The 17,325-nt window shown below is 39.9% G+C and overlaps 1 protein-coding gene across 1 annotated transcript in view; it reads right to left on the reverse strand.

Moving 5' to 3' along the window:
• Positions 1-4,536: 4,536 nt before the first annotated feature.
• Positions 4,537-17,325, reverse strand: part of FMOD (fibromodulin) — a 28,298-nt gene continuing 15,509 nt past the window's right edge. The window contains exon 3 of the mRNA XM_081949628.1: positions 4,537-6,633. Within this exon, the coding sequence (XP_081805754.1) occupies positions 6,482-6,633 (152 nt within the window). The 3' untranslated portion in view covers positions 4,537-6,481. The remainder of the gene's footprint in view (positions 6,634-17,325) is intronic.

Consider the following 17,325-nt stretch of genomic DNA (forward strand, 5'->3'; position numbering starts at 1 on the left):
GTACAGTATATTGCAAAATTACCTCTATTGGTACAAAAAATCCCTCTTTTTCTATTTTTTAAAATCATAAATCATAAGTTCATTATTTTCTGTTTCATGCAAAATGTCTACAGGGGATCAGTACAGATACTGTCTACTGTCTTTTCTTTAATCAAGGAAATAAATTTAGCCATTTCTGCAAGTTCCATCCTCTTCACCAGCCATTCCAACATTGTGGGTAGTACCAAACCATGTCACTTTTGTGCAGACAATAATACTAGTCTGGTTGTAGTGATCATGTATAAAAACAAAGTCTGGTGATTTCCCCCCTCACTTTTCTCTTTCTGTGTCTTTCAATCTACATCACAATCCACATAGCAACAAAGCATCACAGTCTGGCTGATATTACCTTTATCTTTTGATATATTAAATCTGCCAATCACTTGCATTCTTTAATAATAAACAGAAAGCATTTCCAGAAAAGTCTGGTCTATTTGTCTAGCTTAATTCAAGCTTATGCAAAAGCACTGTCACCAAAAGTAAAAATAGCACAAATAAAAATATAACTGTTTTTTTAATCCACTTTAAACTTTGTTAAATCACCTCTTTTTTGTCAAAAGTTTTTTAGTCTTTAAATCAGTGATGGCGAACCTATGGCACGCATGCCACAAGTGGCACGCGGAGCCATTTGTCAGGGCACGCCAGGCGCTGAGTTCACCTTTTTAAAAGCTATTTTTCTCCTTCCCCAGGCTCCAGAGGCTTTATAGGAGCCTGGGGAGGGCAAAAAGAGCCCCCCGCCCCCCCGAGGCTTCAGGAACCGTCTGGAGGCTTCCCTGAAGCCCTCAGAGCGCTTAAAATGACCCTCCGAGCAACCTGGAAGTCACTTCCGATTTGCTCAGAGGGTGGTTTTAAGCACTCCAAAGGCTTCAGCGAAGCCTCGGATGGTCCCTGAAGCCTCCGGAGGGCCTCCGGAGGGGCAGGGGGGGGTATTTTTGCCCTCCCCAGGCTCCTATAAAGCCTCTGGAGCCTGGGGAGGGCGAAAAAAAGCATGTAAAAATGGGGGGGTTCGTGCGTTGTGCGCGCATGCACACTGGGGGGGTCGCGCATTGCATTGTGGGTGTGGCACGCCCGCACACGACCCCCCTGCGCTCCCCCCACTTGTGGCACGCGAGCCAAAAAAGGTTCGCCATCGCTGCTTTAAATCTTCAAAGTCTTGTAATCCAGAAAAAAAAAAGTTGCACTCACCAAGAGGAATAGTATCTTGCCACAAAGAAAATCTGTTTATCTGTAGACTGATGAAATGAAACATGGTTAAGAAATTAAGAATTAAAAAAAAATAAGTTGGCTGAACTTATTGTGCATATAAGCTTCATTATGGCTGTGGGTTTAGATGGGATTCTGTGACTCCCTGCTGTTTGATTTATGAATCAACCACAAAACCTTCTATTCCTGTAGTTTACTCATGAGAAGCAGCTGCTCAGAGTACAAATGGACTATCTCACAATCTCTCATTCATCCAGACACGTTTTGTCAGCCAGCACCTGCCCACCAATCAGTGCTGTCAGCCGTCACTGCTTCTTCAGAGACATCAAGTCCACCAATAATCCTCACCAGAAGCTCTGCTATGGATAGAGTTCTAATGCTGGATTACGAAACCTTATCAATGAATAATGTCTGCACCAGAAAAGGAGCAGAATCAGGCCTTCTGGGACTGCAGTGAAAGACCCTACATCAGGGATGTCAAACTGGCGTTCCGTGAGCTGGATGCGTCACACACAGGCCATGCCCACCCCAGCTCTGCAAAGGGGAAAAACATCGCGATACATCATGTGATGGAAACGTGATGCTGTGAGTTTGACACCCGTGCCTACATGAATAGAATTAGTGTGTGCTGGATTATCTAGGAGACATGAAAGTAAATTATGCTGAACATGAGATTTTGATGCCCCTGCCCTTTGCTTTGGGATCTCAGAAGAGCTGAGCTGGATCAAAATACAGGCCATCTGTTCCAGAATTTTACTCCTGCAATAGGAAATTGAAATCAATGGGAAATTTGCAAACTCCACCCCCCAACAACGTAATAGTACAGTAGTCCCTGACTAACGATCACAGGTAAGTCCAAAATTTATGTCGTTTTTGTTTGTTAAATGAGTTTTGCCCCATTTTACGCCCTTTCTTACCACAGTTGTTAAGCAAATCACTGCAGTTTAAAAGGTAGTAACATGGTTGCTAAGTGAATCTGCTTCCCTATTCACTTGGCTTGTCAGAAGGTCACAAAAGGTGATTAAATGAGCCTGAGACACCGTAACCATCATAAATACATCCCAGTTGCCAAGCACCTGAATTTTGATCGAGTGACCATGGAGATGCTGCAAGAGTCGTAAGTGTGAAAACTGGTCATAAGTTACTTTTGTCAATGTCATTGTAACTTCGAACATTCACCAAAATGAACTGTTGTAAGTCAAGGACTATCTGCAATTTCACTCTCAAATTTGTAATTCTGCTATGGGTAGAAAAACATACCACCATCGTAACTAGAAGCCAGCAATAGTCTTGCTCTTTTGTGCACGTTTCATGTACACCAGGGGTGTCCAAACTTGGGAACTTTAAGACTTGTGGACTTCAACTCCCAGAATTCCCCAGCTGGGGAATTCTGGGAGTTGAAGTCCACAAGTCTTAAAGTTCCCAAGTTTGGACACCCCTGATGTACACTGTAATTCTTACTGCAGTGTAGATAAGACAGTTCCTCCCAGCAAATATTCATCTTTGGCAATACAGTATTGTCATCAACTCAGCACAAGTATAATCTAAAACAGTGTGTCTCAACCTTCCAAATGCCACGACCCTTTAATACAGTTCCTCATGTTGTGGTGACCCCCCAACTATAAAATTATTTTATGTTTTCCGTATTTTTTTGAAAATATGTGTTTTGCCGATGGTCTTAGGTGACCCCTGTGAAAGGGTCGCTCGACCCCCAAAGGGGTCCTGACCCACAGGTTGAGAATCACTGATCTAAAAGGTAGCTGCACTTGTTTGCAATTATGGTGAAACATTAGCATTTAAAGATGAAACATTATTTGGTGGAAGAAAAGGTGTATGTTGTAAAAAATCCCATAGTTTAGCCACCAGAGGGCAAAGTTAGATCACTGTTTCTATCACTGTTTCTACTGCTGAACAATTTCATATGCAGGGTCTATTGTGCCACAGCATTTCTGGTCTTCGCCAACTTTAAGATCTGCGAACTTCAACTCCCAGAATCCCCTAGCCAACGTTTTAGTTGGCGAGATTGAAAAACACAGGTCTACCAGACTTGGGTTGCAGAAACTAAAACAACAACAACAACCCAAACAAACGCTAGATGGAAGAGATACTGAGCATTTTAGCTCATTGCTGCCATCTCATAAATGTTCAAATTTTTGCAGCACATATCTGACAGTCTTACCTGGAAATCCAATGGAGGTCACCTTTCAAAGGAAAGACTGTTTTTTTTAACCAGTTTTATAATGGTTACACTGACCCCCTATAAGATCTATCTGCCTTGAACCATCCAGTTTGGCAGTCAAATATTAATGCTAAAGCGTGAGAAGGAGAACCAGTGCTTTCCCCAGAACATATTACTGAAGGAAGCCTTTCCTACAAATGAGAACATTTCTCTTACTTAGGCTTAGTGATCATTAATTCCCAACTAACTGGAAAGAATGAAATTGTCAAACTATTCTCCAAGGCACCTGAGGGTAGAACAAGAAGCAATGGGTGGAAACTAATCAAGGAGAGAAGCAACTTAGAACTGAGGGGAAATTTCCTGACAGTTGGAACAATTAATCAGTGGAACAGCTTGCCTCCAGAAGTTGTGAATGCCCCAACACTGGAAGTCTTTAAGAAGATGTTGGATAGCCATTTGTCTGAAACGGTATAGGGTTTCCTGCCTAGGCAGGGGGTTGGACTAGAAGACCTCCAAGTTCCCTTCCAACTCTGCTATTGTATTAAATTGCTAAACAAATACATCAGATTAGAACTGAAGCATTTTTGGGATCTATTATACCCGAATGGAAAGTCCACTGCATACCAAAACATGGAGAAAAATTAACATTCCCAAAATCTCCCAATAATCACAATAGTACCTGTGTTCTCATATAAGAACTCTTACAACATTCCAGCTCCTATTTTTATTTTAGATCATTTGGTGCTTGCAAGTACCATGCAAAATTGTGTGATGATGGTGTCTGCTTAGAAAAGTTGCTTATCTCTGAACCAAACATAATAGAGTTTTTGTGTTTGTGTCTGTGTCTGAACATATTGTGTGAACCTAGCCATTTCTTACACTTATAATATGTGAACCTAGCAAATCATGGCTTATAAAACCTTGGTTTAATTTGCTGAACCCATTCACTAAATCAACATATCTGAGCCCTTAAATAGCCATGCAGGCACCTTCCTTTCAAAGTGCAGCGTGAAATGTTTCCATGGTGGATTTAATTCCTGATAAATTACTCATTAACACCAGATGTTTCAGACTTCCTCTCAACGATTGGTAGTTTTCAAGTTATTCCATGCAATTATAAAAAGGATTTTATTGAACAATAATGGTACCTACAGTTCATGCATCTACATTTAAAAAAATATTATCAGCATGCATTTTACAAATACAAAAAGGTTTTGACGGTATTTTGAGCATCTCAGAATCTCCCAAGACCTACTTTTTCCTTGTTCTTGTTTTTCCCTCCATGAATTTTATGGAAATGAAATAACTCGGTGGATGATAGCCAAAAGCACCATAGATTCTTATGGCAGTGGCTGGTACTAAGACATGCATGAAATTTAACACAGGCAGTTCTGTAGTCAAGCAAACAAATTACAGCAAATGTAATTAGACTTACAGGAACCAAGAAAGCAATGCTATTATAACAAGGATTTAGGATGCACCTTTTATTGGATTATTGGGCTGAAATGGGAACATACAGAGTAGTACAAGCCTAAAACCCTCAGTTCTTTATTATATGCTGACTAAATATCTTGCTTGAATGATACAGAGTCTTACCAACCATTTTAATGCTTATGGTTCTCGTTGCATTTTATTACTATCTAGAAACATGCCTCCAAACAGTAGCATTGTTTATATACACTCAAGCAGCACATGGAAAGGAATATGAAATATGCACAGTGAAAGCATTGAGTAATGCATTGCATTGCGCTATAACAGAAGAAAGAGGAGGTGGCGAGAAACCTGGTGGCTGGAAAAAGTTAATAATATGCAGTGTGTAGGAAGCCTCAAATGGGGCTTGATGCCATCAGAAGTTTACATAGTAAAATGTTCTTTTTTCCTGAAAATGAAAAGGATACTCTTTCTTCCCACCCCTCCAGGATGTGATATGAATAAAGCTTTTCTATTCATGTAAGGCTGCCCTCAAACTGTGAGAAAATGTTAGGTTTGAAGGCTCTGTTACTCCTTTTAATCTCTCAAAGTGCAATGGTCTCCAAATCAGAGGCGGAAATATTACTTAAAGTCCTTCTGCCACAACAGCACTGATTGCAGAACATTAGGAGATTAAATAGGAGCATTAGAACAAAGCAGAAATGGAAAAAAAAGGTGGAGAGAAAGGGTCTTGCTGAAACTATTTAAGTGCAAAACTATATTTGGGTCTTTCAGGGGGCTGAATTATGACTATTATAAATAGAAAGCCTCTATTGGGTTTGGAAACATAATGGTGACATTTGATGTATAGCATCATGATTAGCTCAATATGCAATTCTTATTGTTTCTGAGCTTGTTGGAGTTTTGATTCCTCCCTGGTAACATGTGTTGTTGTATTGTGTATGTTAAAACTAATGGACAAGAAAGAAGAATAAACAAAATGATGCTACTTGGTTGGCAACTAATACCTTGGGAGTTATGCTGTCAACTAACTTGTTACTGTTTTCTCCGTTGCTTTTTTTCTGTTTCCTGAACTAATCTTTCTAATTGTTCCTTGCTGGGTGGCCAACCCTTTAATCTGTTTTCATTTTGTTTGGATGTAGTCTCGTCCACCGCCACTACACACAAGCTACAGTACTTTTTCATTGCAGTCCCCCTACATGGAAAACTAAATCCCAGAGGTATCCTAGCTGGCATTGACTTTCTAATGCTACACACATGAAGCACTTGTAAAGAATAATACTTCTGTACTGCTCATTAAAGAGAATGAGCACCACCCAACAGCATGTCCTGGAAACTGGGTAAGTGATTGCTGAAAAATGGAGACCATGGTAGAGAGAAAGTGGGAAAGAGGTAAGCAAAGATTTGGTTGGCCTATGTGTTGTTACTGAATTGACTATTATAAACAACACCTCTGCGTCCAGGTTACCCATTCTTCCTACATTATACCACTGCAGAAGCTCAGTCAAATGAAGCAGTAAAAAAAAAAAAAAAGCGAGGAAGACTCCTCATTGTGCTGTAGGATTGCAGGAAGTATTTGGCCTTGTTCATATGATGGAGACGGTCTAAGGAAAGAAGCAAGTGTAGTAGCTAAATGTCTATGACATTGGCCCACCGCAGGCATAGTGGGGCATCTGAAGGCATATGATTGCGACGGATCTCATTCCCATCCAGTCTCAAGACTTGTAGCTTGGAAAAATTCATGATGTCTACAAAGCTGCAAAAACTCTTGATGGTGAATTCTGGGGACAAAAAGAAAGAATTATGTCTCATTTACAGTTTTCCTTTATGTAGCTGAAGAATTATCTGTCACATTCTTATCAACAGAGACAAATCTCATTAGCTTGGATCCCTTATGTAACTTCAAGGATTAGCTGGTTCAAAGGGAGCTTCAGTTACTTTAAAGACATTCAGCATTCCTCTCCTAATGCCTTCCAGAACTGTTGGATTAAGCCCCAAAATTCCCTAAATCAGTATGGATTTTGGACATTCTCTTGGATATTTTAAACCTTGAGGTCTAGTAGGTCTGCAAGGCAACAAGGGTATTATGGACTGTGGTGTAAGGTAAGGCTACTAGTCTCCCTATGTATTGGGTAGAGATTGAAGAAGCAACAAGTATAAAATGAGCTACGCTTGGCCTTTAACTATTGGTACAAGATCTAGGCTGCACACATCTGCATGGCCATCAGATGGCAGAAAAGAAGCTAGTGTATATCTTTGCTGCCATCCTAAGGTTGACATTTTCAGCCCAAATATGGTAACTCAATTTTTTACGTAATAATAACATTTCTGATCCAGATTTTATTGGGCTAAGCAGTGCATTCCTAGTTGCAAAGTTGGAGGCTACTAGGAGATTAACATTTAAAACATTTCCATACATATCATTGAAAAAAAAATTGTATAATATGCCATTATAAATTCAAAAAAATTGAAACTAGGATAATTTTCTTTTACTATTTTCATCATGAAAGCCCACCTGTGCCTTTTTCCTTGAATGGTACCAATGTACCTATTCAAATCCATTCTTATTCTTAGGTGACTAAAGCAGCACATAATTCATGAATATATGTCTGTAATATATATAAACATCATTGTTACATTTAATTGGAGGCTTTTATCATGAACATAGACAGGGGTGGGTTCCTGCCAGTTCTAACCTCTTCTATAGAAGAGGTTCCACAAATCTACAGTGCTGTTTAGAACCAGTTCCATCTCCCTCCCCCTGCCTGTCCACACATCATCAAGATGAAGAGCGAGAGGAGGAATTCTGGGAGTTGAAGTCCACAAGTCTAAAGCTGCCAAGTTTGAATACCCATGGGGTTTTTTTTCCTAAAGGGTTAGGGGTGCAAGGGTCTTGTAACTTGACAGCTTTAAGACTTGTGTGCTTCAAATGCCAGAGTTTCTGAGCCAACATTTTGGTTGCTAAGCAAGAGCGTTGTTAAGTGAGTTTCACCACATTTTACAAGTTGGCAACGCCTACCCAGTCACATGGCCAGCAAGCCACTCCCACAAAGCAGGTCACACCTACAGAAGAGGTTCTAAATTTTTTTGAAACCCACTACTGAACATAGAGTTTAAAAAGACCAGTAGGTCATTAAATCCAATTTCATATTATATAAAAGTCAAAATCTTTTTTGAATCAGATTGAGTCCTTGTGACTACCTGGATTTAGCCGTGTTTTCATGGCCACAGTATAGACTAGCTGGGGAATATGGGGAGTTGAAGTCCAGATATCTTAAAGTTGCCGAGATTTAAAAACACTGATATTATTCGAAGATCTTCTTTTATCACTTGTCAAACCAGTAATAGGTTGTGTTCTAAGAAGCACTCTAAAAGGCTAATGAAAAATAATTAAGAAAAGAATATTAAAATGACAAGGAATCCATTGAAAACCAAAGTTGAAAGAAAGTATCACCACAATGGGTCAGAAACAGTTTAAAACTGTATTTAAATAAACCAAGGGAAAAAAAAAAAGAAAACCAGCAAGCTTTACTTTAAGACCTGAAAATTGAAATAGGCATCATTCAGGCTTTGGAGCTGTCTCTGAAAAGCCATTTTGTTTATAGAGATTATCTTGGGTTGTGGGGAGAAATAAATAATTTATTGAGAAACTTCAGATGATATATTATGGGAGCAGTGTTTTGTTAGACTACTTCCATGAAAAAAACCCCTCAGAGTTTTAAATAGTTTATTATCTTCTTCTATTTTCTTTTGGATTGGATTTTAGTTTTTAAATTATTTGGGCAGGAATCTCTTTGTGGATTTAATCTATCAATAACCTATGCCAGGGATGGGGAACCTTTTTGTAAAAGCGCGTCAAAATTGTGCATGCTTGCATGATAGTGCGCATGTGCCCCACACCCACAATGCAATGTGCCCCTCCCACCTGTGCATATGCATACAATCCCCACACACATGTGCCCATGACCCCCTGCATGGGGGGGGATAGTTTCACCTTCCCCAGGCTTCAGGAAAGCCTCTGGCGCCTGGGGAGGGCGGAAAATGGCATCTCCAGGCTTCCGAACTTCTAGTTGGCCCATTTTCTGCCCTCCCCAGCTTTCCGAGGCTTTCCGGAAGCCTGGGGAGAGCGAAAATGGCTCTCCGGAAGCTGGAAACGGATCCTTTCTGAACTTCTGGTTGGCGTGTTGGGCCTGTTTTTTGCCCTCCCCAGGCTCCGGAGGCTTTCCTGAAGCTTGGAGAGGGTGAAAGCTGCCTCCCCCAGCCCTCCAGAAAATCAGCTGGCCAGCGTGCACATGTGTGCTGGAGTGACCACTTACATGCCGGCAGATATGGCTTCACGTGTGCCATAGGTTTGCCGTCACAGACCTAATCTTGATGACTATTGAGTTAAAAACGTTGTAGGTAATTGGGAGATATATGTATCGTGTTGCCCAAAGATCTCAGAGGCTTTGAAGAATAAAAGTAACTCAGAAGCTCAGAAGTGATTGTTCTTACAGTGAAATTCTGAAGGCTTCCAAAGCAGATTGATAGACAGATATATGTTGGAGGGAATAAGTTGCATTGCTCCTTTTAAGCAGCCAGAGGGAATCCAAGGCCTAGTTATTTGAAATAGATTCTACTCTTCATCAATCTTGGATCCTGGTAATTGGGTAGACAAGTCCTTGCAGTTACCTTGCTAAGATTTCAGAAGTGATTTGCCACTGCCTCTTTCTAAAGGCTGAGAGAGTGACTGGCCCAAGGTCACCCCCCCCCCCTGTGTTCACACCTAAGGTGGGACTAGAATTCACAGATTGCAGGAACTGGATACAGGTAGTAGTCCTCAACTTATGACCACAACTGAGCCCCAAATTTACTAAATTTGCTAAACGAGATAGGTGTGAGGTGAGTTTTGCTCCATTTTATGACCTTTCTTACCACAGTTGTTAACTGAAAAACTACAGTTGTTAAATTGGTAACATTGTTGTTAAGCGAAACTGGTTTCCCCATTGACTGTGCTTGTTAGAAGGTCACAAAGGGTAACCTCATGGCCCAGGAACACTACAACCGTCATAAATATGAGTCAGTTGCCAAGCGTTTGAATTTGGATGATGTGACTATGGAGATTATGGAGCTCCCCGGTGCACATGCATGCCATGGAACTGCTCTTCCAGTTTCCAATGCTCCCACGCATGTGCACCAGGGAGCTACTCTTCCGGTTTCCAGCACTCCCCCGTGCACGTGTGCATGCATACACTCTCTCGTTTCGGCACTTGGTGCCGAAAAGGTTCTCCAACACTGGTCTAGTCCGATGAAGAGAAGGACTAAGGATGACATGGTAACAGACTTCCAATATCTAAGGGGCTGCGGCAAAGAAAGAGAGAGCCAATCGATTCTGCAAAGAATCTGAAGAAACAACAGATGGAAACTTATCAAAGAGAGATCCAACCTAGAACTAAGAAATTTCCTGACAGAACAATTAATTAGTGGAATGGCTTGTCTTTTAAAGAAGAGATTGGAAAGCCATTTGTCTGAAATTATATAGGGTTTTCTGTTTGAGCAGGGGCTTGGTCTAGATTACCTCCAAGGTCCCTCCCAACACTACTATTCTGTAATCCCCAATCCCAAATCAATCAGTCTGTAGGTTAATTCTGCTACACTCTTTTTACATTCAAATTTGACTCATGTAAAAAAAAATATTGTTGTTGATGGTAATGATGAGAAAGAATGAAATACAAGTAGTCCTCCACTTATGACCACAACTGAGCAAAATTTCCGTTGATAAGCGAGACATTGGTTAAGTTTGCACCATTTTACGGCATTTCTTGCCACTGTTGTTCAGTGAATCACTGCGGTTGTTAAGTTAGCAACCCAGTTGTTCAGTGAATCTGGCTTCCCCATTGACTTTGCTGGTCAGAAGGTCATACAAGGTGATCACATGACCAGCCCCGAGTCCCTTTCTGGGAGAGGGGCGGTCTAAAAATCTAAAAATCTAAATCTAAGAATAAGCAGCTGTCATAAATATGAACCAGTTGTCGTAGACCTGAATTTTGGTTCTCTGACCATGGAGATGCTGCAAAGTTCTAATTGTGAGAAATAATCATAAGTCACTTTTTCCAGGGCTGTTGTAACTCTCAACCAGGGGTGGGTTCTGGCTGCTGCTACTGCTGGTTCACTCAGGGATGCGCTGCGTGCACTAGATGCGTGCTATACGCGCATGCGTAGTACTAAAAAACCCCACAAGATGGCGCCACCTACAGCACTGCGGAGAGAACCAGTTTGGGGGCGTGGCATGCCGAGTTACTACCTACTTGGCCTCACTGGTCTGAACCCACCTCTGCGCTGAACGGTCGCTAAATGAACTGTTGTAAGTCAAGGACTACCCATATGCTTTACAGATCTTTAGCCTTTCCCTTTCTACAAATAGTCAAACCAGACTTGGCCTCATGATGGTTTGAGTGAAGATAAACCCATGCCATGGCCTGTCAACTTCACTTGCTCTTTAAATGTCACTAGGTAGTCATTGGCTACACGATGTCTGAACAGCTTCTAAAAGAAAAACCATTAGCTGCATTTTAAAGCAGCAACGTTTAGAACTATGAACGTATTTAAAAGGTAAAATGTAAGGAAAAGCAGCAATCATCAGTGGTGGGAACATTAGGGGGGGTCTAATGTAACTTCAATTTGCTATATAATGACATAACAAAGTAGAGCATTTTTTTTTTGCTTCCATAGTAAACTATAATGGGGTGTGTAAAAACACTACTGGAACAGGTCCTCCACTCCATTTTATCAAATTGCTGTTATTTTAGAACTCATCACTGTATGTGCAGAATTGCATGTTGCTACAGGGCTAGCAGTGAAAGTAGAGCCGTAACTCATGCCATCTGTTAAGGCTCTGCTGCACCCAATCATATACAGGAGTTGGGAAAAGGCCCTTAATGGGAAGCAGCAGGCATTCTTTTTTTTAAAGAGAGCTGAGAGCTTTTGGAACCTGACTTTCTACACACTGCTGTGTTTTTGCAGTATTACAGGCCTTGGGCCAAACGGTTCTGGCTGGTTTTTAGAAACAAATGGCCTGCAAAACCTGTTTGCCCGAATCTAAAAGAGTATCCTACCCTAGAATTTGTAGCAGGACAAACACTGTATATGCTGTTTTCAAAATGCCTTCATCCTTCTGAAATAACTATTTTTTTTTGTCTCTAGCCTTCACATTTTCAATTCAGGGCCTTAGCTGAGATTACAGTCTGAACTCCGCAGATGAGTTGAAATGAAATGGGTGAAAGAAAATGGTCTATTTTCATTTGAGAGGCCAAAAGAACAACAACAAAAAGATTCTGGGTGAGAGATAAAAGCCAGCAACTATCAGGTCTACGTGCAACACTAATTTTGCTCCTTTGTCTTCTTGTTCTGCTGTTTTCCTCTTTTACTTTGGGGAAGAAAAAAAAGCACCGGCCATATGAAACAATGTTAAAAATATGTCAAAGGTTAACAACAGAACTCCTTGAAAAATGAGGGAGTCCATAAAGAGGGAGAAGCAATTTAATTGTCTGTCACACACAGAGTCAGAGATTTGAAGAAAAGTTTGTGTAACTTTTGTAAACTTTCTCCATGACTTGATGGTACCTTTTTAAGATCCTGGCAGGAGTAAACTTGATAAATGAAACAGGCACACTGATTCAGAGGATTTTAAAGATTAATATACAACTAAGACCAGAAGTTTTTCTTTTGGGATTGATGGAAAACAGTTGGGGGGGGGAGTCATGAACTTTTCTACAGGACAACTGCAGCAAGATTATTGTAAGATGGAAAGATTCAGCACTACTGATAGTGGAGGGATAGTTGGAAAGAGGGTAGAACTTGCCAAGATGGCTAAATCAACTTCTTTACTCATAGAAAAGACATAAATAGACATCAAGACATCAGTATTGAAGATTAGACAGGCTACATTAGAGAAAGAATTGTAACCATATTGTAACCATAGACTGAGGCAAATTTATAATTGTACTTATTACTGCTTTCAAGATGAATTGAAGCTACTTGCTTGTATCCTTTTTCTTTCTTTTCTACTTTTCTCTTAGTTCTTCCCTTTCTTGCACTTTTAACTTTCTCTGGGTATTTTTCCTTATTTTTTCCTTGGTTGTATTAGTTTTCCAACTTTTTTTTAAAAAAATCTTAAATAAAAATTACACATACCTACACAGATAAATGCAACAGGTGAGAACCAAGCAAAATTAGGAGGGCACAGTTAATTTGTCTGAACTTCATAATCAGTAAAGATGTGGGAATAACTCTAAAGTGATTTGGGGGAAAGGACTTTAATTTAGAGCTGATGCCACTCTGGAAATGAAAGCTTAGCCAGAGGTTGGCATCAGAATATCTACTCTGCTCCCAAGCCCACCCATTTTTTTTAAAGTGGGGAAATCTAGTGAGAGATCTTGGTAAATTCTAAAGATACATCTAAGATTTTGTCAACATCTTGTGCTACATTTTGGATCTTTGACAGGAACTGGTTCAGAGAGATCTCTGATGTAAAATGTCCCCCATCTTCAAAATACCTATGAAGGATCTCACAAATTGTGGATAGAAGTTCCACTGGTTAGACGTTATAGTCCTTAGAAGAAGAATCTGAATTATGTCATCAACTTATGATTTAGCTAATGACTATCTCATTGAGTATTTAAAAGGTGGTTTTCTAAAACCAGCAAAAATTGCAGTGTGGCTGTGCTATGATTTGTGCTAGATATCTGTAATTGTAAAATATGATTGCATGTTATGAGAATATTCTTACATTGGCTTCAGGCTTTTGTCCTTCCTGATGGATAGAAATGCTTCTGAATACAGTTTGTTACAAACTACATTTGCTATTTAAACTGATTTCTACAGTCCATAATTAGTTTGAAGTCTTGCATTATCAAGTGATTACACTAAGAATATGCCACAATCGCCTTTGTTTAGATAAAACCGGACTTGGCAAACGCAAGCTTCAGATTTTCTCACCTTCTGTGTGAACTTATGGCTTATTTTGGCTTATCTGCCTAACAATATACCACAAGTGGGTAACGATGTGGTGTGACTGGGCTACATTCCAGTGGACAAAGCCAGGATTAACTCTCTCACTATGTGTAAAACATATGGTCTTGTGTACTCAGATCTCACATTCACAGATATACACATTTTTATACACTTCCATTCTCACACTAAATCTGTTAATATACTATTTATTTTCTCTCTCTTGATTTCTCTTCTCTCTCTCCCCCCTAAGCTTTCAAACCTATACACGGAAACTGAGCAGAGATCAGGGAAGACTTTAACTCCCCCCCTCTCTCTCTTACACCCTCCCCAAGCGATCCAATGCAAAGTAATAGAGCTACTTTGCAGGGCTTTGGGAGAAATAGCTATTTTGGTTATATTGGAAACGCTGGGACAGAAGTTAAAATTAGCAACAGGGGAATAGCAATGATCCCCTGTGTCTAGAAGATCTGGGCAGTGGAAAAAAGAGGTTGAACTCTCCTGGGTCAGCGGTCAAGTAGATGAAGCTATACGTGGCATGCCTTTATAAGGCAAAGTAGCAAATAACCTTACATCAGTCTCAGTTAGAGATAAAGAAATAATTAAAGCAAGCCAGACTGCTGTCTGTTCTTCAAGAGTTGCAAGAGATCCAAAGCCTATGGTGGATTTGCTACTAAGCTTGGAATGCAACTTAACCAAATATTTTCTCCAACTCAAAATTATTGTTTTTCACCTGTCGTAGGTATCTCATTTATACAGACCTAGAAAAAAATCCTTTTTTTTAATCAAGCCTATAAAACATAATTCCAATCAGAATTTCAATGCAGTCAAAATATTTTAAAAAAATAGTTACCAGAGCTTTGTACATGCATATTTAAAGCCCCATTTGAATTTAGTAAGGATTATTCCCAGGCAAGTAGATATAAAACCAATGCTTAAAGTAGCAATCTTAATACATTCATAATCTGGTGTAAATCTCATTTGCATTCCTGGAGGTTCCTGTTGAACCAACATATACGAACACTGAAAATTATGTCAGAAAGATAACTGATGTGTTATTAACATGATCTTTCTAATGTTTGCCACCATTGATTAGTGAAAAAAATGAATGGAGTTTACATTGTACATTAATCATTTGAAGATTAGGAAATAACTTTCAGTTCCTTTTCTTATGTGCTTGCTTCTACTTATGCTGTCATTTCTGAGTTACTTAATTCACCTATCGTAAAAGAATGCAGTCCTTTTTAGCTACTAAGCAATGTTTTTAAAAAAACATTCTTTACCTACACTAATTTCTTTTTGAAATATGAGTATGTTAGTATCCATAACGACTGGAATTATGTCATAAAATGTTAAGTGCTAAAAAGTCAAACTATAGTTCTCCTTAAGGCAAAACCGTCAACTTGATCTTAGACAATGTATCTAGGTGGACAATATTGAGAGAAAATTAAGCCACAAATGAGGGTTGTGACCTTTTCCCGTGTCGGCGGTATTGGCTGATGGAGAACAGCTCCTCTTGCCCACAGCAAGTCTGCCATTCTTTGATTGCTTTGTTCTTAGCCATCCTCCTTCTCATGAAGGACCTGTTTAAATATGCAGGTAGTCCTTGACTTACAATCAGTTGCTTAGCAACCCTTTGAAGTTATGACTGACTCCCCAAAAAAAGAAATTGTATGACTTGGATTTGAAGTTCTAATGGTCAGGCTACTTTTGCAGTCATGTGACTGAACTTCGGGCACTCAGCACTGTGGCTGCATTTATGGTCATTTGCAGTAGCCTGCTGTCATGTGACCGTGTTTTACGATGGTGTTAGCTTGCTTAATGACTTCGGCATTTGCTTTGGTGTTTGTTAAACAAACCAAGAGAGCCGTGGTGGCATAGTGGTTAGAATGCAGTATTGCAGGGATCGCATCCTCCCACATACATCCCTGCGGCCAATTCACTCACACAGAGAGGGACTTCTCCTGGTGCCGTCCACTAGGCAATGCCAACGGGCGACACCAAGGAGTAGGGCCTTCTCTGTGATGGGCCCAACCCTCTGGAATGACCTCCCCCCCGACATTAGAACCACTACTGACCTCCGCTCTTTCCGGCAAAAATTGAAGACTCACCTGTTCCGATTAGCAGGCCTGGCATAATTACAACTGTCCCTCCTGGCAAATGTATTAACTGGTTATTTTAGGGGTATTGTTTTTAACTTATTGTGTGTGTTTTAGGGGTTCAAAATCCTATATTTATATATATTGCTTTGTACAGTTCTTTTAATTCCATTTTTAACCTCCTCCATTCCAACTGTACATATTCAATTTTTATTGTATTTTGATATATTTGGCATGGACTGTACACCGCCCCGAGTCCCTTTTTGGGAGAGGGGGCGGTCTAGAAGCATGAATAATAAATAAATAAATAAATAAACTCACTGCTCACTGCCAGGACTTCGATCCTGATTGACTCAAGATTAACTCAGCCTTTCATCCTTCCAAGATCGGTAAAATGAAGACCCAGATTGTTGCAGGCAATGTGCTGACTCTATAAACTGCTTAGAGAGGGCTGTAAAGCACTATGAAATGGTATATAAGTCTAAGAGCTATTGCTATGTTCACTTAATGACTGCCACAAAAAGTCATAAATTCAGGTTGGTCTCATGTCTGTTGTGACATATGACCATAATTGTCACTACATTATTTTGTTTGTCTACTTGAGCCTCTATTATGAGTTATACTGTAGAAAGGTTTTTCTTATCTGACAATGATTTACTGCGCATGCTTCTTAACATGTTTCTTAATACATCACACATTCCAGAGACTTTTTATCTTCTGTTCGTCTGCCAAGAAGGTGGGCGACAATTGCTCTTGCCAAAATGTAACAATTAGATAGATTTGTTTTAGTTTTATTTTTATCTTAAAGTTTGTTTTAATTAGAACATGTTATCGGTTTTTATTTCTTATCTGAGATATGCTAACAAGGAGGGCTGGCGATCCACACCTCGATCGAGGGGGAAGGGAAACTTTCCATTCCTTCTCAATAATGACCAAGCTCCATGATGGCCATATGTTGAGGGAGTTCTTGACTTATGACTATAATTGGTACCAGAACCTCCATTGCTAAGTGATGCAGTTGTTAAGTGAGCCATCATATGACTGCATCTGATTTAACAACTTTTTTTTGCCACAGTTGTTAAATGAATCACACTATTATCATCATTAATTTCACTTGTCAGAAGTTGGCTGGGCATGTTGCAAATGGTGATCACATGACCCAAGGACACTGCAACCTTCCTAAATACACACCAATAACCAAACACACGAATCCCTGAACTTCGTTGTTTTCTTGCAGACATTCTATTACTAAATTAGGCAACATCATCTGTGCAGTGAATAATCACTAAATGAATGGTTGTAAGTTGAGAACTATCTGTTGTGGACTTTGGAGAACATAGAATATTCCCTAAACTGAAAAACCAAGAGAGGAATTGACCACTGTCA

This window comes from Natrix helvetica (assembly GCF_964273705.1).
Source record: "Natrix helvetica genome assembly, chromosome: 3".
In the NCBI taxonomy this organism is placed as follows: Eukaryota; Metazoa; Chordata; class Lepidosauria; order Squamata; family Natricidae; genus Natrix; species Natrix helvetica.